A 24,587-nucleotide genomic window follows, 5' to 3' on the forward strand; every position below is an offset into this window, starting at 1 on the left:
CCTGGCGGGTTCCCCAGAAGGGAGACTTACAGTCAACGGTGGAGAGTTCAGGGGGAGAAGTGGTAGTGGGGTTTGTGGGTGGTGGCAGGACACGCATGAAAAATAAATACAAACCTCAAGGAGGTTTGCAGGAAGGGCAAACTACACCTATTAGTGGTTGGCTGAACAAAAGAACTAAGACACGGACCCAAGTTCGGCACCACCGAGTCGGGAACCGGGAAACCAAAACTAGACAGCGGAGCAACTAAAAGAGGACACCAAAAGGCGGAGACCGGGGGGGACGCCAGGGAATCCAGGGAGGGAAAGGTGAGCGGAGCTGGTGCTGGTGAGCTGAAGGAGCCGCAGTGGTGGAGCGGCGTCGGAACAGACGAGTGGATGAGAGCGGGCAGGTGAGCAGGTGGAGAATCCGGTTTCAGTGGCAGGAGTGGAATGGTGACAGAAACGGTGAATGGTTCGACGGCGTGGCACTGGAGCATTGTCTGGCCGGAGCTGAAATACCGGCAGACCGGAGGTCGCAGCTGGAGCGGACCAATCCCCACGTACCAATCAGCAGATTGGTAACCAGGCACACCTGCCTGCGTGCTGGGGAGCCGGAGAGAGAGAGAGCGCGGCAGGGGCCGAGGCTCCAGGGACATGACATTATTTTTTGTAAATTTTATTTTATTTTTATTTTATTGAAACTGGAGGCTGTTAATAAATACTTTTCACTGCACATTGTACCGTGTATAAATGCATATGTGACAAATAAAGCTTGTCTTGATCTCTAATCAAAAAGGGGAACAAATTAATTGCGATAAATGTCTTTTTGTCAAATAATGACATTTTCAATCTGTGCAGACCAGAGTCACTGTGGATGTGGTCTGACATGAGCGTCCGGGTTAGATGTAGAGAATCACTGGAAGCCGACTCTGAGTCTGCAGATTTTTGTCCTTCTGACTGCGTCTGCATCTTATGAAAGCTTCCTCCTGCTGAATAAACGTATCTAACATCAGCTTCTACGTCAGAGTCCAAATTAAAAATGCTCCGCTTTGCACAGAAATTCAACTGTGTAATCACAGAGATACTGGTCAGCAGGATATTGGATGGGTGTTATATCTGATTCCAAATAAATAATTGATGTAATAAATGGTATTTCTGGTTGTATATTTGGACATGCACTCACTGACCTCAGTGGAAAAGTTAACGTTGTTATTTAACAGGCAAAGCTTTTGAATATTAAAGAATGAAAAACATTTTAACATATTCTCAGTCTTAGATCTTAGATCACCTGTGAAGACAGAAATATTTATTTTGATTCTGTTTTTTGACAGTTTATCATACACCTTTAGGGATTTTGTCTTGAAGAGGCTTTTATAAAAAATGACCAGAAACTAAACACAAACCTTTAACGAGGGACATTTGAGCCTGGATGCTCCTTTCACACCTGGCATGAGCACCAATCAGAACGTAGATCTGCTCGTCTCGTGTGATGACGTCATCCGAGTCTATCTGTAGGTCAATAAGAGCAGGACATGAAGAAGAAGTAAGAAAAGCGTGTAAGGCTGTCATACGGATGCATTAAATTTCTATATGTGTTATAATTTAGAAGGTACACAACAGATAAATGAGCAGGTATGACAATGAATAAACAATAAACAGAATAAACAATGTAACGTATTTGCATTTAAGACCCGTATGAAGAACTTCAGCTCCTCTGAGCATCTGCCAAGCTTAGATTTGTTAGTGTGTTAAGGTTCCTACGAATAATAAAAATGTCCTTTTAAGAGCCTCTCTGAAGTCCGACCAGGATGATCTGTCAGCCACAAACACTCCCATGTGCTGCCTCCAGGTGTTGTGAAATAGTTGTGTGAGGGTGTGGTATGTGATGATCCCCCGCCAACCCCTTTTTTGTCCGGCGGCGAGGCTGCCGCTGGCCACTCGGGGACCTTTTCCTCTGGACCTCGGCCGTGCAGACAAGAGAGCCGGTCTACACAAGAAGCTTTGTGTTCCTGGTTTCATTTCACAACAGAGCAGCAAAAAACTAGCAGCGAGTCAACCAGAGAGCTCACAGCAGAGCAAAAGTTGGGTCCAGGAGGAAGAAAACATGCATGAGAATGAGCTGCTTCATTGACTTTAGCTTTGTCCAACAACCTGTGACCTCTCTCCAGATAGGGGATTACAAATGAGACTTTACAGCACTGTGTCTAAGTCAAGTTTTGCAGAACTTGTGCTTGAACATGTCCATTTCATACAGCATGTATTCATTTGAAACATTTGATAATCCTCTCAACTACATGAGAATGTTATTCCTTTGAACCACAGACAGTTTCTGGGTGTTTTGTTGTTTTTGTTTTTTTTGCATTTTTCAATATGCACTGGTACAGCTATGGAAATGGGACAACTATAGCTGGGATTCACGGATGCACTGAGAATTTTAAGCTTTTTACAGAATCTAGATAGAGTTAGTGATTGATTTTTGCAGTTTCTTTAAAATGAGGCATGCAGAATAAAGTGATTTTGGTGAAATATGACAATTTGAAGCTTAGATTTGGTTGAGTTTCGTCACAGCAACGCACATCACAGATGAGCACCTCCATCAAAAGGTTGACAATCTGATGATTCTTTAATAAACGGGCTAAATCTAACAATTTCATAAAGATAACATGCTTTTCCAACTGGTTGCTGAGTTTTGGGGTCACAGGACATTTTTTCTCTTTTTATAGTTTCTGTATATTTATCCGATTAGGCAGCTGCAGTTTTATTTTCACATTGTTTAAGCAAAGGAGCCGACTCACAGCTGCCTTCCTCGAGCTAAAGAAAACTTTTCACTCTTGTTAAACCGACTAAATCCCAACTGAAGCAATTCATGTAACAAGATACGTGATAAGTAACATTCTTGGCACCGGCCATTCAAATAAACTGCTAGAGGACGAACTGTGTTTCCAATAATGTGGAACTCTGAGCTGCTATCACGTCCTGTAATGGTCTGTCTTAGGAGGGACTCTCAGTTAACTTTAACACAGACATGATGAGCAGTTAAAACCATTTGTTGTTGTTGTATTTTGAACTGTGTGTTTCCCAGTCACGATCTTGTTGGCTACGGTGAATCCCTCCAACTCTGCCTCAAAGATCAACACGGCAAATCAACCTGCTGCACAGTTTAATACAAGCAGATTGGAAAGAAGAAGTCCTTCAAGTTTCCTAAGAAGAGGCTGGGAGGGAGCTGCTGTCAAGTTGCTGAAGGGTCATGCTTCGGTGAGCGAAAGGTTAAAAGGTTTGTGAGGTAAAACAGACCACAGGTGATTTCTGAAGGAGGAGATTGAAGGCTGTAGGGTTCACTGCAGCAGTTGTGGGTTTTACAGGTGTTTGTCTCCGTCAGGGAGATGCCTCTTTTACATTCCAGTGCCTCTCTAATTAGTGCTGTCATGGTTAATGGTATTGACGATGACCGTGATGTTTTAACAATGAAATATGGGCATCATGTTAGTAATATGAGAGTATTGTAAATAATCCGGGACACTCCTCCATAGAAACAACATACAGCACGGTCATGGTTAAAGTCTCTCTTCACTTATATTTAAGATGATTTCATTTCACAAAAAGGTGCGAAACACACAACAAACAAAGATGAGTTTGACTTTGAAATGCTTCAGTAAAGATTCTCAGTGGACATTAGGGTAACACTGTTACTGTAAATTCACTGGGTTATCATAAGCAGTAAAAATGTCATATTGTGACAGATCTATTTATTTGATTTGATTGTTTATTTGATGTGGACATCACAACTACATCGAACAAACCAGATGCATTGTTTCAGTGTTTTAGCGCATGTGGTGATTTGCAACACTCGTCCAGAGGAGGCTTTTGAAATGATGAAAATAGAGAAAGTAATATGAAAAGAAATATGAAGAGAGAGAGAGAAATACAGCGTACAATAACATTACAAAAGAGATGCAGTTTATCAGAATGAATACATATGTAAGCTACAAACTAAGGCAACATGATCAAGCAATCAACCAGCTAAAACTATTCATGTGAGTGCTGTTGTTTTGATTTTAGCCATTGTTTGAGTCCTTTGTTAAAAGCATTACTGTTGGCCTCTAATTTTAGATTAGTGGGTAGAGGGTTCCAAAGCTTTGCCCCCTTTGCAGAAAGAGCAGACTGACAGGATGAAGTCTTGTACCTTGGGACATGACAGTCACCACTGGTGGAGGCTGGTGTGGTCGCTCTGACGTCTGGTGGCAACAATTTAAGAGTATTCAAATTCATAAAATGTTCAAATCTACTCATTCTGCTACCAGATGGACAAACCCGTTCTGTGTGTGGACGTCTGTGTTGACTTTTTAAGTCATATTCCTTCTTGGTTGGGAGAGTTTTTCAGGAGAATTTGCAAAAAATACCTCATATATAGTTTGTTTCCCCCACACAGGTTTCTGCTGCATAGAATCTTTCTATAGCAGCTCGTTACTCCCACACTGTCACTCCACCTGATGCTGACATTATATTAACACAAGAGACTTCACTGTGACCTGATTTGACTTTTACATTTGGAAACAGCTACAACAGACAAACAGTGCTGTGAAAAAAGTAATCGACATCCTCCTGGTTTAGACTTAGACTGACTTTATTAATCTCAGAAGGAAATTCAGGTGTCACAGCAGCACGTCCATTCAACAAAGGGGGCAAACAAGACAAAAGACAGCACAGAATATTAAGGTAGGGTATAAAATGAAGGTAAAATAAGATAAAAAATATAGAAAATATAATATAGAAGAGAGTCAACAAAATTTACAAGAATATATCAGAGAGATACGGAAATGTGCAAATGAAATGAAAATGTGTAAATTCTGTTTACGTCACATCTTCAAACTAAATCTAACAAAACACCAAAGACGACCTCAACACACACAAAATACAAGTTTTAAATGATTATTGAATGTTTCGAAGCAGAAAGGTGATCCAGTACTAAATAGGCCTGCGTGAAAACATATTGCACCCTAAATCTAATAAACTAACTAAATAAGAGCTGGACTAGACACACCCAGGTCTAATTATTGTCAGCTCTGCTCAGTTAAAGCATCACTTAAACAGATTATTTTAGAAGGATGAAGTTGGCTCAACATTAGCACACTATGAGTAAAAGAAAGTCCAGAAGAGACGAGGAAAATGTGATTGAAAAACATTAGTCTACACTGTAAAAAGCTGTAGTGGAAGTAAGGCACTTTTCAAATAAATCTGCTTGCTATTATTTTGAAAGTACACTTTGTCCCTTTAAACTTGAATTCTGATATCAGTGAAATTTCTTCTGCTGCACCTCAGTCGCTGTTTTGTTTGAGTAGGATAACAGAGTGAAGAAATGGAAAGAACAAGTTGACTTTCCTTAAAATCAAGTTGCAGCTATGCAAAGAATCACATAATTTAGGTTCATCTAACCTAAAACCACTGGCATAATTGTTAATTGTTAACTTAATTTAAAAAAACTTAATGCAATTGTGCGTCAACAACTGAATCTTTAAGTTGGTCCAACAGTTCTCTCTTTTTTTTCTAAGTGTAGGAAGTGTTCCAGATGTATTTCTACAGCTGCACAGAGTGAGAGACAGTAAAACAGAAACAGAACAATGGTGAGTCGTCGAGGTGTCCACGCTTCTCTAAAGAGCACAGCCACGACTCATGCAGGAAGTCACAAAAGATCCAAAGAGAACATGAAGGAACAGCGTTTATGACTCTGAACACTGATCACTGCAGCTCTGAATCCTGAGTTTTAAACCCTAAACCAACGTGTATATGTACTATTTTGACACTTGTTCCTGTTCAGTCGATGCTGATGACTGTGTTTGAATGAGTCAGTAAACGGTTTAATCTCGGCGTTCAATAGAGACACAGCGGACTAAGAATTTCATTGCAGTGATAATTTGTTTATTGCTGCATCGAACAATAAAGCAACTGAATTATTTAAATACTTATTTTTTTTAATCACATACTGGTTTATATTTTGATTCTTGTAATGCTACTCTTTGCTCCACTGCACTGTCATCCCCTTAAATAAACAGTTCATAACCCTATATTCACTGTCATTAGCTGTATTTATTAGTGTGTCATTACAATCTGCACAATCTGACTTTCAAACACGCCGTTTTACACATATACTACATACGAGCTAAACATTTTGCTCTCTTAAACCTGCTGCACTTGTTTAAATGCGTGAGTGTTTTTTGTGTGACTGCTTTCAGAATAAAGAAAGTATGGAGCCCTTGTATGCGTGAGCACGCTCCGCCAATAAAGCAGATTCTGATTCTGGCTACCCGAAAGATGCAGCGCAAAAAATGGCACCCATGGGAGACGATCCATGAAGCGCCGCAGCACACCTTACTGACCTTGAAACCATTTGGGAGAATGTGCTGCAGACTGATGAGTGGAAAGTTAAACTGTGTGGAAGACAGGGGCCCCGTCACATGTAAACCAAACACAGAATTCCACAGAAAGAACTTCATACCTGCAGGCAGGCATGGAGGTGGCAGAGTAATGTGATGGGGATGCTTTGCAATAATTGAGAGGAAACCAAAAAAAGAAGAAGGTCATCAGTCTCTGAGTTAGCACAACTGGGTTATGCAGCAAGACAGTGACCTCAGGCTTAAGAGTAAGACCACCTCTGAGTGGCTACAGAGGAATAGAATTAAAGTTTTGGAGTGGTCTAGTCAAAGTCTGGACCTGGACATGATTAAAATGCTGCATAGGGACCTGAAAAGAACAGTTCCTGCACGCAAACCCTCCAATGTGGCTGCACTGAAGCAATTCTCTCAAAGAAAAGTGGGTCAGAATCCACCACACTGATGTCAGAGGCTCATCTCCACTTATTGGGAGTGTTTGGTAGCAGTTATTGCTTTAGATTGCACAACCAGCTATTAGGTTCAGGGGGGAGATTACTTTTTGTTATTTAGGTTTTAGATAATTATTTTTCTTCAGCACAAAGAAAAGAAAAAAAAGCGACCATATTTTTTTGCTTTATTATTTTTTTTAGGTTGATTTTATTTTGAAAATTTCACAGAGTTGATATGTAAAAATAGAAGAAACAGGACAGAACTGTCTATTTCTTCACAAAATTGTAAATTAAAAATGAAAGGATTGCTGAGAAAAAGTGTTTTCATTTCCCTTTTTTTTCTTTTTTGCGAAAGAAAAAGGAAAATGACACCACTGAGTGCTGCTGATGAATCGTTGGCACATTTCCTGCAGCAAGTGATAAATCTAAGTCCAAAATTCAAACGATCAAAGAGGCTCGCAGATATGTGATATTTTCTACATTTGGCCCATAGTGCAGCAGTATGAGAGCGTTATTTCTGACTCAGTGTCGTGATTAAGTGTAAGATGTGATGCTACTGTGTGAAAAGTTTAAATTTAGAACATAAAATTCATCCTTTGTTGGACTAAGAGACTGACTGAGACCTGACCCTCTGCTGTGCTCACCAGCCTGTCAGCAGAAATGGGAGAAGATTATTATTACTCCTAATAAATAATATCTATTCTGAAAAAGCTTATGTTTGTGCAAATAATACTTGTGGAAATAAAAACAGTTAAAGTTTTGTTTGAATTCTGTTTATTTGAGCAACTAAAAGTGAAAGCAAAGCAGAAAAAAGAAGTTTTCCTTCTTGAGTACATCAAGATTCTGTCACTCAACTAAAAACTTTTTTTTTTTTTGACTCATCCAATAAATTAGGTAATTAACATCTCAAATATTTAGAATAAATACACAACACTTACCAGGGCAGTAGCTGTTAAGACACTGTGGAAAACAGCCAGAACACCGATTCCCTGCGCAGACAGCATGACGTCTTTTCGATTGTCGGCTTAAACAGAACAACACACGACTCCCCTCAGATCATTTTGTCCTCCTCAGGTTGTGTTGAAGGAACTTGTGTCCCACATTTAGGTTGTGTTCTTCTCTGCTGTTCCATCAGTGCTTCCTCTGTGCTTATTTTTAGTTTTATCAGTTAGTAAGAGCTTTCTTTCAGGATCTTCCTGAGCTTCAGAAGTTCTTATCACCCAGAAAAGATGCTTTAAAAGTGTCAGATTGTTCCGGTCTTCTACTTGAAGCTCAGTGGTCATTCCTGATCAGGTCTGAGAGAGCATGCAGGCGTCAGTGTGGAGGGAAGAGAGGAGCCCTGTGGAGGAAACCTCCTCCTTTTACTGCTCTTCAGGCTGTTGGGTTGAGATGGGTTGGCCTTGATTGGCTGTGACTTCCATTCATTTAACTCTTTGTGCTCCTCTGCTGTGCTCATCTGTCTCTGCTCACCATCCTGTTTGAGCATCTGTTTGCTGTTTCTTCCACTTGTCTGCTGTAACTCAGTTTCTCTGAACCACACTGACAGGACTCTCTCAGATTTTACTATCCCTTTGATAATTATGCACATATTGAGTCCACACATGTGTTGTTCAAGAATCCAGTACAAACAGTACGTTCCTGGTTTTTGAATCAATGTTCCTGGGCTTCAGAGTGGGTCATCGGCCTATTATTATACTCGTCATAAATAGAGGCAGTATGATTTAATACTTCTTCCGTGGCAGGACAACAAGACTTCTCCTCCAGTTCCCACGCTGGGACATTTTAGAGGACAGTGATGCAGACCAGACTCTCCATGACTTCTGTTTATGCCGATGAGACAGACCCTAAAGTCTGTAGAACTAACCTTCTTGACACAACAAGATTTAACAAACATGTAAATGACATGGGAAACATATACAATATTTTGGCTTTTATTGTTGTTATTTATGAGCCCCTTGCAGCTACACTTGTTTTGTGTGGTCTACTCATAGTCGGTTCGATCAGAGACACCCAGAGGTCCTCATAGCGAGTTAAGGTTCCCATGGCTTAGGATCTATCTCACATTTCTACATGCAATATATCATAAGCTGAAAATGAAAACTATAGAAGAACATGTACGAGGTAAAATATACAACTATAAAACACACAGGGAAATGATTTATTAGACAAGGAGCTATGCCAAAGTTTGTGATTATTCAATGTGGACCAGTTTTAACCAGTCCTTAAAAATGTCTGTCATTCTTTATGTTTTTTAATTGATCGAGTCTTACTTGATTATTCTGCTTTCGCGGTCTGAGTGTCGCTGTTTTTAAAATCTCTTCACTACGGGAAACAACAAATCACTATTACTTAGCTATAAGAGGAAACAAACATTCTGGCTTATTTGTATTTCTTTAAAGAAATCACAATTTTCTGAGGGGGCGCTAAGCCCCAGATGTAGTGATGGTGTCCCTGTAAAAAAGTGACAGGGATGGTTTAAAAAGAACATCTGGACACAGGGATGCCAACACTAAAATGGACAATGGCTCAATGGTGTCACTTTAACAGCTTGATGAAGCCATATCCAGTGTCTCAAAGTGCTGCACACTTGTGGTCCTCCAAAAACATACTGCAATCATGATTACAGTAACAATAATGACAACAACAATAACAACAACAACAATAACAATAAATGTTGGGATTTTTAAAAAATCTGTTTGTTCTAGTCAAATCTAATTAGGGACTCATAAACAAAGTAAATTAAACACAGGCCAGAAGTGCTTATTTAATTATGTAAAATTTAAGCGTCATTTCAAAATAATATTTTAGACAAGCGCTTTTACTTTGAAAGGCGAAATCTTTACGTCACCGCAAGCAGGAAGCGCCGGTTGACAACAAGGACAGCAGCAGCTGCTCTCCTGACTGTAAGTTATAGGACTTGGGGCTGTTTTACTCCTTTATCTCCCAGTAAAACATTAAATGTTGTAAAGTTTAGGTCTCCTCTGCTGACGGAGACTCTGTTTGTCTGTCAAGCTCAGTGTTTGTGCGCATGTGCAGCAGGGTGACAGTAACGTGTGTTCACTGACTGTGTGAAGGACATGGCGGCTCCGGCGCTGCTCAGGGCTCTGAGGACCCTCCGTCCCCCGGCTCTGGCTGCAGCCTCCATTAGGCTTCCTGCTCCAGACTCCGTCCTCCCGCCGGCCTCCGGTGCGCCGTGCCCGGTGTGGAGGACTGTCCCCGTCAGGACGCTGCTGCTGAGCTCCGCCTCCTGCGCAGGACACAACAAGTGGTCGAAGGTGAAGCACATCAAGGGTCCCAAAGATGAGGCGAGGGGCAAGATGTTCAATAAGTTCGGTATGCTGATAAAAATGGCTGTGAAGGGTAAGTTTGGTTTATTATTGAGTTTTGTTTTTTTTTTTGTTTGTTTTTTTTTTTTTTTACAGCTCAGGTGTTTTCTTGTTGACTGAACTTGAGTTGTGGTTTTCATCTTGCAGAAGGTGGATCCAACCCAGACCTGAACCTCAACTTGGCCCACATCCTGGAGCAGTGCCGGAGCAAGAACATGCCCAAAGCTTCTGTAGATGCTGCCATCAAGAGTGCGGTAGGTTCCCAACACACTCACACATGAATGGGTAAAAAAAAAGCTAATGAAAAAACCTCAGTGCTCCCTCAAGACTCTGCTACAGGCATGAAGAAGAAGTTAATTTATCACCTGTCTGAGAATGTGAACAGATTATTAGGAGACATTATTGTCTAAAAAAACAAACAAAACGCTAAAATGACCATCTCAGAAGTGAATGATTTTCTATAATTTAAACACATTTTTCATGTCTTTATTTTACATCAGATCGTTCTTTGCTTTGCTTTTAAATGTTTAATGAAGGATATTTTCATGTGTAAAGCAATGAAATGACCTAAGTTATAATAATACAGATATACATATATATGACAAACGATACATGATGATGAGAAAACAGTTTTTCAGTGACTAGCAATGCTTATTGACTTTACTGACATTACACACTGACGGAAACACATTAATTTCACACTTTTGTTGCGAAACTAATGTGTTTTCTTGGCTCTGCAGGAAAAGGCCAAACCAGTGTCGCAGCACATGTACGAGGCTCGGGGGCCCGGTGGGTGTCTGCTGCTCATCGAGGTCCTGACTGACAACAACACACGCACCCAACAGGACGTCAGACGCCTGCTAACCAAGAAAGGGTATGTCGCTGGAATGTCGTAAAGACACGTTTTCATGCTATTTGACCACACGACTGATGTGCTAACGTACCTGATACTAAAAATCAGCCATTTCAGGAACACGCTGGAGGAAACAGATAAAAGTTGTGTTATTGCCCTTTTCCTACTGGAGTCGAGCGGCATCCCAAAAATCTGACACTTGGCCACAAAGTTGTACACAAATACTATTTACCCAGTCTGAAGGAAATAGCTGAACACATCTGGGCCTCAATAATGCGTCTGAAACACAACTGGGGAAAAATTTAAACGGTGAAGTAATCAAATAAAACAAGATTACACAGCGTTGGAGGGGTTCAAATAGGATGAAGTGATCGTTAAAGGGAAATCCAGGTTTCAGATCAGCGGCAGTGTAACTGTACACAGATCATGCATACAGGACGTTATAGGGAAAGAATGCAAAGAATGTCGCGGTGTACTGATGATGGAGGTCAGTGCAGCAGCTACTGGGCAAAAGATAGTCACCACTAGATGTCCCTGTACATACAGTAGATACAGCAGACTAACAGGATAGTGGACTGCCTTGTTGTAAACATACCAGTATCATCAGAGTCAGAGCAGATTTGTTTTATTGTCATTGTAACGAGTACAACGAAAAGCAAGGTGCAGTCCTTTCAGTGCAAAAAACAAAAATATAAAAACTTTGTAAAACACTATATACAATATAAAAGAAATATATATATATTAAAAACAAAAAAAGAACTCTATATAAAAAGATGAAATTAAATAATGAGCATGGTGCATATTGCACAGAGTGGATACTGGACAGAGGTAGTGGAGTTGTATATTTACAGTATGTTGCACTTGTTGCGACAGGGAGGCATTTATGGCTTTGACAGCAGTCAGATCATCATCAGTTGATCAGAACAACAAAAAGGGCAGCCAGCAGCCTGACCACATGCATGACCTGAAGTTCTGGATAACTAAGCTCAAGTCAAGTATGCTCAAGTATGTTGGGCCACTGCTACAGCTCACCTGGTTGAGCTGGCGACCCATGAACAGGGGCTATAGTTCATGACGCGGCGGTCATGGGTTCGAATCCCGCTCGTGGCCCTTTGCTGCAGGTCCTTCCTCCATTCTTCTCCCCCCACTTTCCTGTCTCTTTCTTCACTGTCCTATATAATACTGTCAGAAAGGCCAAAAAAATAACTTACAAAAAAAAAGGCACATTAACCCTCTGAGCTCCATGTAGGTTTTGGGTCCCTTCACATTTTTATTTACCGTGACCTCATTTTTCACTGCGATCAAAAGTCGGGACAAGTAGAGAGAACTCAGAACTGTCTTCTGTTAAAGTTATTCTGCCAGAAAACTTCAAAAAAGCAAAAAATAAAGTTGAAATTCTCTCATTTTTCATTCAACAAAATCTGGGAATTCTTGCCGTGTGTCTGAGGAGCACAGATTGTTTTAGGGGCTTTTTACAGAATGTGAAGACTGCAAACACTTTATTTTGGGGGATTTTTTAAAAATGTAACACGACGAATAAAATGATTTTGATGAAATATCATCATTTCAAGCTTAGATTCATATTCCTGATGAAAGAGGTGGGTAGTTCAAGGACCATCGTAAAGTTTAAAATCCAGGGATTGTTTCTGTTTGTACAGTTTCAAGCTCTGATAAGTGGTTAAATATTGTCATTTTGCAGTTTTTATTTTCTTTTTAAAGACAGTATTTCTTTCAAACCTTATAATTTCTGCAGAATCTGAACTTTTTTTTACTTTAGGCTTTGATTGATCAGCTATATACAATACATTACTGTGATTTCAGAAAGAAAAATAAACATACAAAAGACAAATAAGAGAAGAAATGAAATGAGAAATTGTGTTCTCACCGTTAGAGGGATGCTGTCAGACGGAGCCCGGCACAGCTTCAACAAGAGGGGCGTGGTGGTGGTGCCGGGTCAGGACGTCTCCACGGAGAGAGCTCTGGAGCTGGCCATCGAGGCGGGAGCTGAAGACGTCCAAGAGACTGAGGATGAGGAGGAGAAGCCTTTACTGCAGGTCAGAGAGCGATGGTTAGCATAATGAAAGAGTACACGCACAGGGATACAGAAGTTGAGATGCAAAGAAACCTTTTAAATCTTCTCATGTTGCAGTTTTTGTCCAGTCACCCAAAATGTAAAGTTAGTATAATCCTGCTGTGGTTTCTAAAGAACCATTTTCTTTATAGATGCCTTTCCTACTACGCTTGACCAACAAAAACCACCTGTCTCTAAAATCCAGACACATACACGTTTTAAAAATCCCTTTCTGCACAAATTTCAAAAAATGAGTTGCTCAACTGGGCTGCAAGGTGGCACAGTTGGTAGCAAGAAGGTCGCCGGTTTGTCCCGGTGAGGACACCCGGGATCTTCCTGCGTGGAGTTTGCATGTTCTCCCCGTGCAGCGTGGGTTCTCTCCAGGTTCTCCGGCTTCCTCCCACAAGCCAGAAACATGCTGAGGTTAATTGGTGATTCTAAATTGTCTGCAGGTGTGAATGTGAGTGTGCTTGGTTGTCTGTCTCTAAGTGTAGCCCTGTGATAGACTGGTGACCTGTCCAGGGTGTCCCCTGCCTTCACCCTGAGTCAGCTGGGATAGACTCCAGCCCCCCATGACCCCAGTGAGGATTAAGCGGTGTATAGATGATGGACAGATGGAAGTTGCTCAACTTTGCTGTTCATCAGTGTCTGTTATTATTATTATTCCCTTGTGTTTTCGTTTATACAAAACATGTTGGTTTATTTCACAGCAACACTGCACATTAATAAGTACTTTAAATGTATCACAGCCAAAAAGTTCTTATTCATTCATAGTTACTGGACAGATGTTCCAGTCACCCTAAAATATGTGTATTTCTTGTCATCAGGCCCTGTACAGTTTAATTTTGAAGTAACATTTCTCTGATAGACATAAGTAACAGAGCAGTATGTCAGCAAATCAGCGCTGAAAGACAATCAATTGACCTATTAACGAAGGATCCATCACAACCACATTTGAGAACTAATACATCATCTATCAACAATTCTGTTTCACTGTTCTCATTTCTCTCCTCTGCTTTGCATCATTTTACATTTTGTATTGGATTTTTGTGAAATCATGAGATATTTTTCACTTTTTCCCCACGTCATTGACTAAATGCTTAATGACCAACAGCCAGTTACCACAGTTCAACTAACAGCTCGATCTCTTTCTCTCTCCTCAGTTCATTTGCGACATGACGGAGCTGAATAAGGTCCGGGCCTCGTTGAAGGAGCTGGGGATGCAGATTATGTCTGCTGGCTTGGAGTATGTTCCCCGTAACCACTCGTCTCTGGACGAGGAGCAGCTGGATGCTGCTTCGACTCTAATAGAAGCGCTCACTGACTTTCCAGAGGTAGTTCGAGTGTGGGACAACATCGAGGCTCACAGCTGAGGCCAGTTTCTGGACCGGACACTTGGTGGACACGCACATGTGGAATATTTGATTTCACAGGCGAAGGATTTGTTCGTCAGTGGGTGCTGAAACTACTTCATCAGACATTATCAGTATGATAATTCTAAGAGTGTTGGCTGTATTGATGCTGTCTACAGAGGTTTTGTAACCGCTGTCAACACCTCCCGTCAGGACCTCCCCACAGTTTCAAGAAGCTCTCACAAACATGCTTCTTCTGAGTGAAATAACGTCTGCGGCACAAACACAGTTTGTCAAGTCGGTCTTTAAAAGTTGTTTAAAAGGTGTTAATAATTCAAACATTATCATTAAAACAACACTGAAAATGTTCTATCAAAGTGAAACTACAGCTTGAGGAAAGAAACAGCGGTTATGTGCTAATAAAGAGCAACTGAAAATAACATGACAGACATATAAAATACTCGGCTTTGAGTGGTATTTTGTGTCTGATGTGTGTGTTTACGTTTTCTCTCCTTAAAACTGCATCCGATTCTTCTGTGTCATTATCCAAAATCTACAAATATGCCAGTGTTTTCTCGTTGTGGGCTCGCTGGATCATGATTTTGCTTTGAAGCTAGTTGGGTTGCCACAAATTTGTGCTTGATTATAGATGTCTTCAGCTAAAACGTTTCCCCTTTAGCAGAAGGAGGTGATCACCGTCTTCTCATCTTAAAGCCTGCAGGTCGTACTTTGAATATAACAGGACTTGGATTTTACTCACAACAGAATCGGCCTCCGCCTCTTCGTGTTGATGTGAAACTACAAACAGTAAATATGTTATTTTTAAAGACAAAAGGAGTACAGATGGAGAAAGGTTAAAGCTGAAGGACGTTTTAAGCCAATGTCATCACAGGTCATTACCCGCCCATATCACCATAGTGTCAACAGTGCAGTCAATAAGGTCCCACATTAACAGTATGCATGCAACATATTGAGCGGCTGCCATACATTAGGCGGCTGACTTTCAGTTTTCACAACACAACCTCATGTATGTCACAGCCGGAGCTATGTTTTTAATTGATCCTACCAAAACAAACCACTTACAAGAACACTGAAATGACAATTTGATGGTAACGGGGAAGTCCAGTTTAGTGACTCTGAGCCAGTTTTCTTTTTGAACTGATGCTCCTCATCGATCTTCCTGTCAGTTCCTCTCAGCTATAGCATGGCATCGATTGGTTTCCAATGTTGCACAGCCAACATGCGAGCTGCAGCCCAGTAGTTTGCTCTGAGCCGGAGTGGAGGCTTCAGCCCCGACATCTGCAGCCACACAGACATAAACAGCTGTTTGTTCAGCCTGAATATGAAGCGCGACATGTGAAGCGTTTGTCCAAAAAGTGTTCAGACGGATGGATGTTTAAGTCATGGCTCAGTGGACAACGAAGATCTGACTTTCTGTTTCAAATCAGGTAGGTTGGGTTTAAATACTTTTAGCGGTGCTTGATTGAAAATTTCATCAACTATTGAGATTTTTCTGCTGCATTCCCTACGCACTTGTGAGTGAAGTATCGACACTATCTAGTATTTGAGGGTAGAGAAGTTTGGGAGGGGCACAGCTAGATGTGCATTCTGGGAAATCCTGGCATAGAGAAACTTATTAAAGGGGAGCAGAGAGTGTCAAACATCACCAAGAAGTTTGTTTTTTGCATGCATTTTGAGATTTCCAGATTTAAGGACTATAATTGTAGTCATAGTTGTAGAAAGTTAAATTTCATTCCAGAAAATGAATGAAAAAATACAAAATAGGAGAAAATATTCCAAAATCGATCCTTGCAAAGGAAGTATTTGGCTTAGATATGATTAACAATGTGATTCCCAATCATGTGTAGGCCAGCAGAGCTTCATGTCTGACTCGGACCTTATGAAGAGTGGGGGACCAGCCATCAGGAGCCCTGAATGCCGTTCGCCTCCAACCCCCAGGATGGAGCTGCTCAGCCCTTCCAAGGTGAAGGACCGCTCTCAGAACGTCACAGAGAAGGTCACACAGGTACGGGGGGCCGAGGACCTCGCATGGGCTCCGACTCTGGCTGTGTGAGAGCCAGGGGGGTCCCATTATGGAGCTCTGAGTGAATGAACTCGGTCATTCAACACCAATGCCTCCTGATGCCTTGTGATGCATTTACCGCCAGTTAGGTTCGGTCAGTCGTTAAAGAGCTGGCAGTGTTGTGACTACTAAGAAATAAAGAGGCTCCCACACTGGTGCCACGATGGACGACTGCCGTTAATTAACCCACTGGTGCTGGAAAAATCAGTAGCTGGTTGGTGGCTGGATGTTTTCCTTGTGGGTGTGAAAAAGCAAAGCTACATTGAGCTGCAGTTCAATTCAGATTCAATTCTGTTGTTACCGCTGGAGCCCCCGAGGCTCAGCATTCTGCATCACTGCCTCAGTGGGAGGGCGGATGTAGGAGTTTGCAACCTTGCATGGTGTCACTTTCTGATTCCTGTCTGTAAATCTGATAATTTATCTGATCTGATAGATAATATCCATTTATCTGCATGGCTGGGGAGGTTTTTCAAGGCAGCAAATATTAACTTTATGTCAGACCAAAGAGAAACCGGATGACTGTGGCTGTATATGAACTCAGCCCTTCAGTCCACCAGTCATATGCGCTCAGTCAGCTTCTGCAACCTTGATTAGAGGCCACTGCTACTTTATCTAAGATTTTTAATTGTACTATCTGGATGTAACCTTTGTTCATGTTTTGACTCTGCTGAGAGTTAGCTATGACAGGATGCTCAAGGATTTGTCGGGCATTCAGGGTTGCAAAACCAAAATATGCAGCAATACATCTTCTAGAAAAGTCTGTTTGTTAGTTTTGAGTTTCAGAATCCATTGTATATTAAATGTTTGGATTTCCTTGTGGAGCAATCACTGCATACTGATGGATCCTTTGTGTTCAGGTACTTTCTTTGGAGTCTGATGTGCTGCCTGAATACAAACTGGAGGTGCCAGAGACAACATGGTGCATCCTGCTTCACTACAGCCCCTTCAAGGCCTTTTGGGACTGGATTATTCTCCTGCTGGTCCTCTACACGGCTGTTTTCACTCCTTACTCGGCCGCCTTCCTCTTGGATGAACACGGGGATTTACGTCAAAGGAGCTGTGGCTACACGTGTAACCCTCTGAACGTGGCCGACCTTCTGGTGGACGTGCTGTTTATTGTGGATATAGTCATCAACCTTCGAACAACCTATGTGGACCAAAACGACGAGGTGGTCACGCAGCCGAGCCGGATAGCCAAGCACTATATCAAAGGCTGGTTCCCCATCGATCTGTTCGCAGCAGTCCCGTTTGACCTTCTCATTTTCAGATCCGGCTCTGATGAGGTAAGAAATCTGCTTCTTTACAAAAACTGTATGAAGTTTTTCAGAAGAAAGGATGCTCATATTGTATTGATTCTAAGAGATCATTCTTAGGGCTGTAACTAACTTGAACGACCAGTGTGTAGAATTTAGTGGCATCTAGTGGTGAGGTTGCAAATTGCAACCAACTGAATCCACTCCCTTTCCAAGCTTGTATTAGAATCTATGACGGCTGCCACTTTAACATAAAAACGACAAACACCCTCCGTAGAGTCAGTCTTTGCTACTGTTCACTGTACAACAAAAAAAATTAATAAAAAATCAGCAAATTTACAGATGTTTTCTCTTTATTTTACTGATTTTTTTGTCCATATTTTTGAAATACAAAAAAATATATAAATAAAATTACAAATAAATATTGGGACTTTACACATCTAGTGTAAAATAACATTAAAATCCTGCAACAGTGAACAACCATAAATATTCAGATTTAAATTTAACAAATCAAATCAATAAGTTCTCATCAGTGTATAATATCTAGAACCAGTAATATCTGTCAAAATTAATCTGTCAGACTTTTATCATGATACATATCGTCGATCTCTCTGTCCATGGTGTGGCTAATTTCAATGTTTTTCACACATGTAAACATCCTGCATTAAACAATATAAAGGCAAAAAGTACACATGATCCCATGTAAAACTAAGGCTATACGAAATGTAAAATAGTTGTGGAAAATTACAGCATTTTTTATCTTTGCAGTATTTTTTTGGTGCACCAGCTGCTGGAAAATGAAAACTATTTTATTTTATTTTTTTTACAGTTTGTCTCTTTACAGTGTAGAAACGTGTCTCTGGAAAAGATCTGCTTTCAATTCAGATATTAAGGCCTCATTCTGAGCTAACGAAAACACAACACTTTATAGTCACAGATGAAAAGTAAATTCTGAAATTATGACAGCTGTGTTTCATTTCTGCCAATAAATCCCACTAAATCCTACACACTTGTCCTCGAAGTGTCTAAACTTCTGAAATGGTTTTTAGTGACTGACCATTTCCCTGCCTGACATCTTCTTCCCTGTTGTTAATGTAAACCAAAGATGGCCACCTTAACAAGCCTACTGAAAACAGCTCGCCTGCTGCGATTGGTCCGTGTGGCCAGGAAGCTGGACCGATATTCTGAATATGGTGCTGCCGTCCTCTTTCTCCTCATGTGCACCTTTGTGCTCATCGCCCATTGGCTGGCCTGCATTTGGTACGCTATTGGCTTTGTGGAGAGGCCGTACACGGAGACTGGCTGGCTGGACAACCTGGCCGAACAGCTAGGAAAGACATACAACGACAGCGACTCCAGTTCTGGTCCATCAGTCAAAGACAAGTACGTCACTGCTCTGTACTTCACCCTGAGCAGTCTGACGAGTGTCGGGTTCGGTAACGTCTCTCCAAACACCAACTCTGAGAAGATCTTCTCCATCTGCGTCATGGTCATTGGATGTGAGTTAACTAATACTGGTAAAACTGTATGGAAGCTATTGGTATGGATTCACTACTAACTAAAATGATGGATTAAGGAAAGGATTAAAGATGATATGGGTGGTATATCCTAACTGTAATCCTAACATTTAACCATAATAACTTTAATACTGGAATGCTTTTTGATTGTCACATTGAAGCTTTTTTTCTGCACAAACTATAATTTAGAGTCAGAATAAATTAAAGATCCTTATGTTTTCTTCCATCAAAAGTCAGATTCTTATCATTTGACTGCTTTTGAACTCCCCTAATAATTCTGGTATAGTCCCCAATTAAACAAAACTACAAGTTAAGCTGTTGACACAATCCCCTGTATCTTTTGTCCTGTTTTGCTTCCATCAGCTCTCATGTACGCCAGCATATTTGGGAACGTATCTGCCATCATCCAGCGGCTGTACTCTGGTACGACTCGCTATCACACCCAGATGCTACGCGTCAAAGAGTTCATTCGCTTCCACCAAATTCCTGGTAGTCTGCGCCAAAGGCTGGAGGAGTACTTTCAGCACGCCTGGTCCTACACAAATGGCATTGACATGAATGCTGTGAGTGACAAAAGTGGTAAAACTGCTCTTACACCTGTTGGTTGTTCTACATTCCTGTTTTACGTCTAGTCTCTGATAGCTGATGGTTTTGTGTTCCCTTGTTCAGGTGTTGAAGGGATTCCCTGGGTCTCTGCAGGCAGACATCTGTTTGCACTTGAACCGATCTCTGCTGCAGAACTGCAATGCTTTCCGTGGAGGCAGTCAAGCCTGTCTGCGTGCCTTAGCGATGAGGTTCAAGACAGTCCATGCTCCTCCAGGAGATATTCTGATCCACTATGGAGACATCCTGGACTCTCTCTTCTTCATCTCACGTGGTTCCATTCAGGTCATCAGAGATGATGTGGTTGTAGCCATATTAGGTAAGTCGTCTAATCGTAGAATAATAAGCACTCAAAGAAGTTCCAGATCCACTCTTTAAAAAGCACCCGCTCAAGTAAAAAACATTCATACTCTTGCAGAAAGTAATGACATCTTTGGTGAGCTTATCCACCTGTATGACGAGCCAGGAAAGTCCAACGCTGACGTACTCACCATCACCTACTGTGACCTGCACCGAATTCTAAGGGACGACCTGCTTGAGGTTCTGGATATCTACCCGAGCTTTGCGGACAACTTCTGGAGCAACCTGGAGGTCACGTTTGACCTGAGAGACGTACGTTTGGAAGTTGGTTTTAAAGAAAAACTTAAATTTGTTGTGCAATTCTGTCATTTTAGTTCTATGAGGAACATGTATTTTTGTCTGATCATCAGGCTGATCAAGTGCCACCAATAATAACAACTGACGATTCTGGTGATGACTGCGGATATCGACACAAACCGAGGCACAAAATGCACTCTCTGGACTGCCGAATTAGGCCAGGTGAGATATTGCTACTGGTGACAGAAGTTTGTTGTTTTATAGATCCCATGTTCAAGCAGAACTTTTGACAAGTTGTTCACAGAAAGTCCCGCAAACAAGGTGATCTACATTATAGGCCATTTAAAATCCTGAAGCTTTGTTTTATCCTTAAAGGGCTGAAATAGTTTCTGAAACTTAAACAAGGTGGAAATATAGACTTAAGAACACAGCCTGTAAATAAAAGATTGACAGAGGTACCACGATGTCAGCCTGTGGACCAACGTTCTGAGGCCTCAAGGTTGGAATTTGGCCACCACTGTCTCGCTCTTTTAAAGCCAGACGTAGTGAGGGAGGGGAAGCTCTCACTGAGAACTCAAAGACACTAGTGACACAATAGCAAATTGTAGGTAGCTGCGCCCTAAAGCTACTTTATTGTGTACTTTTCACTAAAGGGGGCCACAGTTTACAAAATGAACATCATGCTGTGTTTAAAAAGTTGTGAAACTACCAATCGAGACCATAAACTAATTGAAAAAATGTTTTCTGAAGAAGAACACTGAATGAGAAGTAGAGCAATTTCCTCATAGATTTCATTAAATTATACTTCTTTTTGCAACCAGAGAAGTCCCCCCCAGTAAAGTAAGGACCTCTGTCTAGCTATTCTAAAGTTGTTTTAGAAATGCCAGACGCTCTCTGGCTCCCTCAGTAGAATATTCTGTGACTGAGTGATGAAAATGTTTCCTGTGAGCAGATGGAATTGATCACGAAGACTCGTACCCGCTTCAATCCTTCCATCACTCACCTGCTCAGGCCCACTGGGAGGATGGCTGTAGCTGTGGATCCTTGTGTTCCGAGTCAAGTGATGACATGGAAAAATCTTTTTGCCACGGTGCCAAAGAAGAGCTTTACCCTCCAGAAGATGCCAACTATTCTCCCTCTGTAGTGCAACTGCTGTCGCCAAGTGGCCCCTCAGTGGGGCGGGATGCAGTGCTGGACCGGGGCCACCAAGGTAGATGAAAACAAGTCTTGATTGAAGTTTGTGCTGCATAGACGTACATACTGTGTTTGCCCCAAATTCTGAGGTTTTAAAAAGCAGTGCGATGGACTGCTGCTGTTGATGCTTTAATGCAGGCTTGAATGTTAAGCTACCTAGAGGCGTTGAACGCATGATTTTGGTTGCGTTGTGTGCATCTTAAGACCATGAATACACTCGACAATCCCAGTAGAGGCCGAAACTTCTCAGTGTGCCTTTAGTTTGTTCTATTTCATCTTCAGTTTCTTGCCTTTATACATTCCTCAGCTTCTTCTTTGAATGTGCCCGAAAAGTATGGATACTGGCCGGAGCGTCAGTCACCACAGTTTTCCAGTCGCGCCTGGCGATCTTCTTCTGTCCGCAACTCATACCACCCACCACCGTTCACAGAAGAAAGGCCCAGCGAGCTCGAGTCTCGACTTGAAGTCCTTCATTCACAGCTCAACAGGTGCAATTATTCTCAGCTGCTTTTAGGAAAAAATGAGTTCCTGTGTTTCTTACTTTTTGTGACGTATGATGAGGTATGCTGCATGTTTAGGTGTAGGGATGTAAGGGTCAGATGCAACAGGAGTAGGGAGGCTTATGAAGACGTTGTATGCCTATTTGGAATGGTTGCATGGTTTCACTGAGGTAATGCAGCACAATATTTCCTTTTCCAGGCAGGTAATGTCCTACTAAACTAACCTGTTTTAAAAAGGAACATCTTGACACGGCATAACTAACCCCTTACTTCTATAACTTAGAACGAGGCCCGTCACCCTGCTGTGTAATTTTAAATTTGGCTTTTACATATAAATGCTATGTACTTATTGCTAATAAAAACCATTGTTAGGTATTAAACATAGATTCTTGAAGGGTGTTAGCGATAACCTCCTTCAACAGTTGCATGAACTTCCCTCTGCTCATCTCTAACATCTCTTTAACTTCCCCAGACTAGAGACTCGCATGACGGCTGACATCAACGTTATTCTGCAGCTTCTCCAGAGGCAGATCGCTCCTGTACCTCCAGCTTACAGCACTGTATCATCAACTACCCTCTCTACTGATTCACCGGGTCTGTACGGGGCTGGAACTCCAGTGCTGCACAGCATGTATCCCATTTCCCCAATCCAGACGCCTACACAGGTACAGAAGCACACCAAGAAATACTTGGAAAAATTGTCCAAACATAGAGGGAGATGAATGTCTTTGAAACTGAAGTCTCGACCTCTGTGATTTCTTTACTTAAGGGCTCGGACCAGGCTGACCTTAAATTCACCAAGAAGTCCCAGGAGTCCCTGTCCAGCGGCATCCATGTGACTGTGGCGTCTGATGACACCATGTTCATGACCGTCACCCCCGAAACCGACACCCATCCAGGGTTAGTTCCACAGCTGCCCCAGCCGTCAGTCAAGTCCTCCCTCATGGCCAACTCCAGGCCTTGTGGAAACCTCCGCTACCCTTCGCTGCCAGGGAATCTGGACATCACCTCAGGACTGGCCGAAATCCAAAAACACCTCTCAGATCCTGTGCTGCCTGTCATCTGACAGACAGTGTGACTCTCATAGTAGTAATTCTCTGCTACTCAAAGACATTTGGAAGGAGTCCATCTCTCTTTCTGCAAAGATTCAGCTATCATTACACATTTGGCAGCAAGTAGGGTCAAAATCAGCTAGTGATGGCCAACAGGGATTTCCATTTCACAATGACACAGGATTACACACTGTCTCTCTGAAGAGCTTGCCTCCAGAATATTACTTGAAAACAGTTACACTCCTTTAAATGAATCAAACAGTTATCATACTTTTTAATGGACTAAAGTGTAATCTATGTGCACGGGACACCGTAATTTTCTTTACACATTGTTTTACGTCTTTTTGTTGCATACCAGCTCAGTAACTTTCCAGCCCTGTTCTTCCTGATTGTTTAAATCTGAGTAAAGAATTTCCCTTGCAAACCAGAACAGAGATTCAACCCAAAGACTAGAGCCTGACCAACACTGTTATTAAGAGACCACTACCTGTATTGTTATTTAAGAGTAAAGGAATAGTCCCACATTTTGGGAAGTACTAATTTTTCTTTTGCCAGGATATAAATGTGAATATTGATGCCACTCTTATATCAGTGCAGTAAATATGAAGCTACAAGGAGCAACCAGTTAGCGCAGCTTAGCAAAGACTGTACAATGGTAGAAAAAGTCCACCCACAAGAACATCTAAAGCTCACCGACAAATTTTATTTATATGTATTTATATGTGTCCTTTTCATCTTCAGGAATGAAAGATTACTTTTCACCAACAATCCCACAATGCTGCACTTTCACAATGTGAAAATTACCGCGACACTACAGCTGTCTGCAGTGACACAACATTTTGACGATTAAACTATTACGAAACATGAGCAGAGATCGTTTGATTGAAGGACGGATTGTTGACAAAACTTATTAATTTGAACATCACCTGCCTGTAAAAGCAAACCAAGCTACAAGTTCAGGACTGAAAAGTGAAGCCAACACTGAAGTGGCAAAAACAATTGCAGTTCCATGAATGTCCACTTGAGGGAATCACTCCCCATAGTTCCTCATGTTAAAATGTCCAACTTCACAGCAGAAATAAACATGTTTACAGCCTGGTGGAAAAAACTGTTTTGCTCTCTGTAACTACTTTTCATGTTCATGACAACTGTGAAGGAGACAAATTTTAATATAACTCTCTTGTTTAAATTGTATTGAGGCTTAACGTTCTCCATACTTAAGGGCGTGGCTGCTGATGAGCTTCGATCTTGCTGTTCAGGAAACCTATGAGTGACATCAAAGAGGGTTCTTACATATTCATAGACAATCTAAGAAGCAGACTACCTGTTTGTGCTAAGCTAATAGGCTACTGGTTCTAGATTTCATATTTATTGTACGGAGATGTGGTAT

General features: G+C 41.5%; 3 protein-coding genes across 4 annotated transcripts in view; 2 read left to right on the plus strand and 1 right to left on the minus strand.

Annotated features, from left to right (window-relative positions):
• The window catches only part of pth3r (parathyroid hormone 3 receptor), a 14,874-nt gene extending 6,803 nt beyond the window's left edge, over positions 1–8,071 (minus strand). The window contains exons 1-2 of the mRNA XM_008283591.1: positions 7,735–8,071; positions 1,383–1,488 (exon numbers count right to left, since the gene is read on the minus strand). Coding sequence (XP_008281813.1) covers positions 1,383–1,488; positions 7,735–7,800 — 172 coding nt within the window. The 5' untranslated portion in view covers positions 7,801–8,071. The remainder of the gene's footprint in view (positions 1–1,382; positions 1,489–7,734) is intronic.
• Positions 8,072–9,656: 1,585 nt separating this feature from the next.
• Positions 9,657–14,875, plus strand: taco1 (translational activator of mitochondrially encoded cytochrome c oxidase I). Of its 2 annotated transcripts, XM_008283589.1 has the most exons (6): positions 9,657–9,699; positions 9,871–10,156; positions 10,270–10,376; positions 10,863–10,996; positions 12,867–13,029; positions 14,210–14,875. In XM_008283589.1, the coding sequence occupies exons 2-6, from the start codon at positions 9,874–9,876 to the stop codon at positions 14,417–14,419; spliced, it is 897 nt and encodes a 298-aa protein (XP_008281811.1). In that variant the 5' UTR covers positions 9,657–9,699; positions 9,871–9,873; the 3' UTR covers positions 14,420–14,875. The 2 variants fall into 2 exon arrangements, with proteins under 2 accessions (XP_008281811.1, XP_008281812.1); XM_008283590.1 differs by lacking the exon at positions 9,657–9,699 and having other exon boundaries at positions 9,851–10,156.
• Positions 14,876–16,280: 1,405 nt separating this feature from the next.
• kcnh6b (potassium voltage-gated channel, subfamily H (eag-related), member 6b) lies at positions 16,281–23,211 on the plus strand. The gene is made up of 11 exons (XM_008283592.1): positions 16,281–16,424; positions 17,339–17,764; positions 18,840–19,233; positions 19,615–19,814; positions 19,921–20,173; positions 20,273–20,466; positions 20,565–20,673; positions 21,404–21,661; positions 21,953–22,133; positions 22,618–22,810; positions 22,915–23,211. The coding sequence occupies exons 1-11, from the start codon at positions 16,281–16,283 to the stop codon at positions 23,209–23,211; spliced, it is 2,649 nt and encodes an 882-aa protein (XP_008281814.1).
• Positions 23,212–24,587: the final 1,376 nt, after the last annotated feature.

The sequence above is a fragment of the Stegastes partitus genome, unplaced genomic scaffold, assembly GCF_000690725.1.
Source record: "Stegastes partitus isolate 25-593 unplaced genomic scaffold, Stegastes_partitus-1.0.2 Scaffold320, whole genome shotgun sequence".
Taxonomy (NCBI): domain Eukaryota; kingdom Metazoa; phylum Chordata; class Actinopteri; family Pomacentridae; genus Stegastes; species Stegastes partitus.

Coding starts and splice junctions, on each gene's coding strand:
- taco1 (XM_008283589.1), top strand. CDS start 9,874: ATGGCGGCTCCGGCGCTGCTCAGGGCTCTGAGGACCCTCCGTCCCCCG. Junction 10,157..10,269: donor GATAAAAATGGCTGTGAAGG/GTAAGTTTGGTT, acceptor TTCATCTTGCAG/AAGGTGGATCCAACCCAGAC. Junction 10,377..10,862: donor ATGCTGCCATCAAGAGTGCG/GTAGGTTCCCAA, acceptor TTGGCTCTGCAG/GAAAAGGCCAAACCAGTGTC.
- kcnh6b (XM_008283592.1), top strand. CDS start 16,281: ATGTCTGACTCGGACCTTATGAAGAGTGGGGGACCAGCCATCAGGAGC. Junction 17,765..18,839: donor TCAGATCCGGCTCTGATGAG/GTAAGAAATCTG, acceptor TGTAAACCAAAG/ATGGCCACCTTAACAAGCCT. Junction 22,134..22,617: donor CTTCATTCACAGCTCAACAG/GTGCAATTATTC, acceptor TAACTTCCCCAG/ACTAGAGACTCGCATGACGG.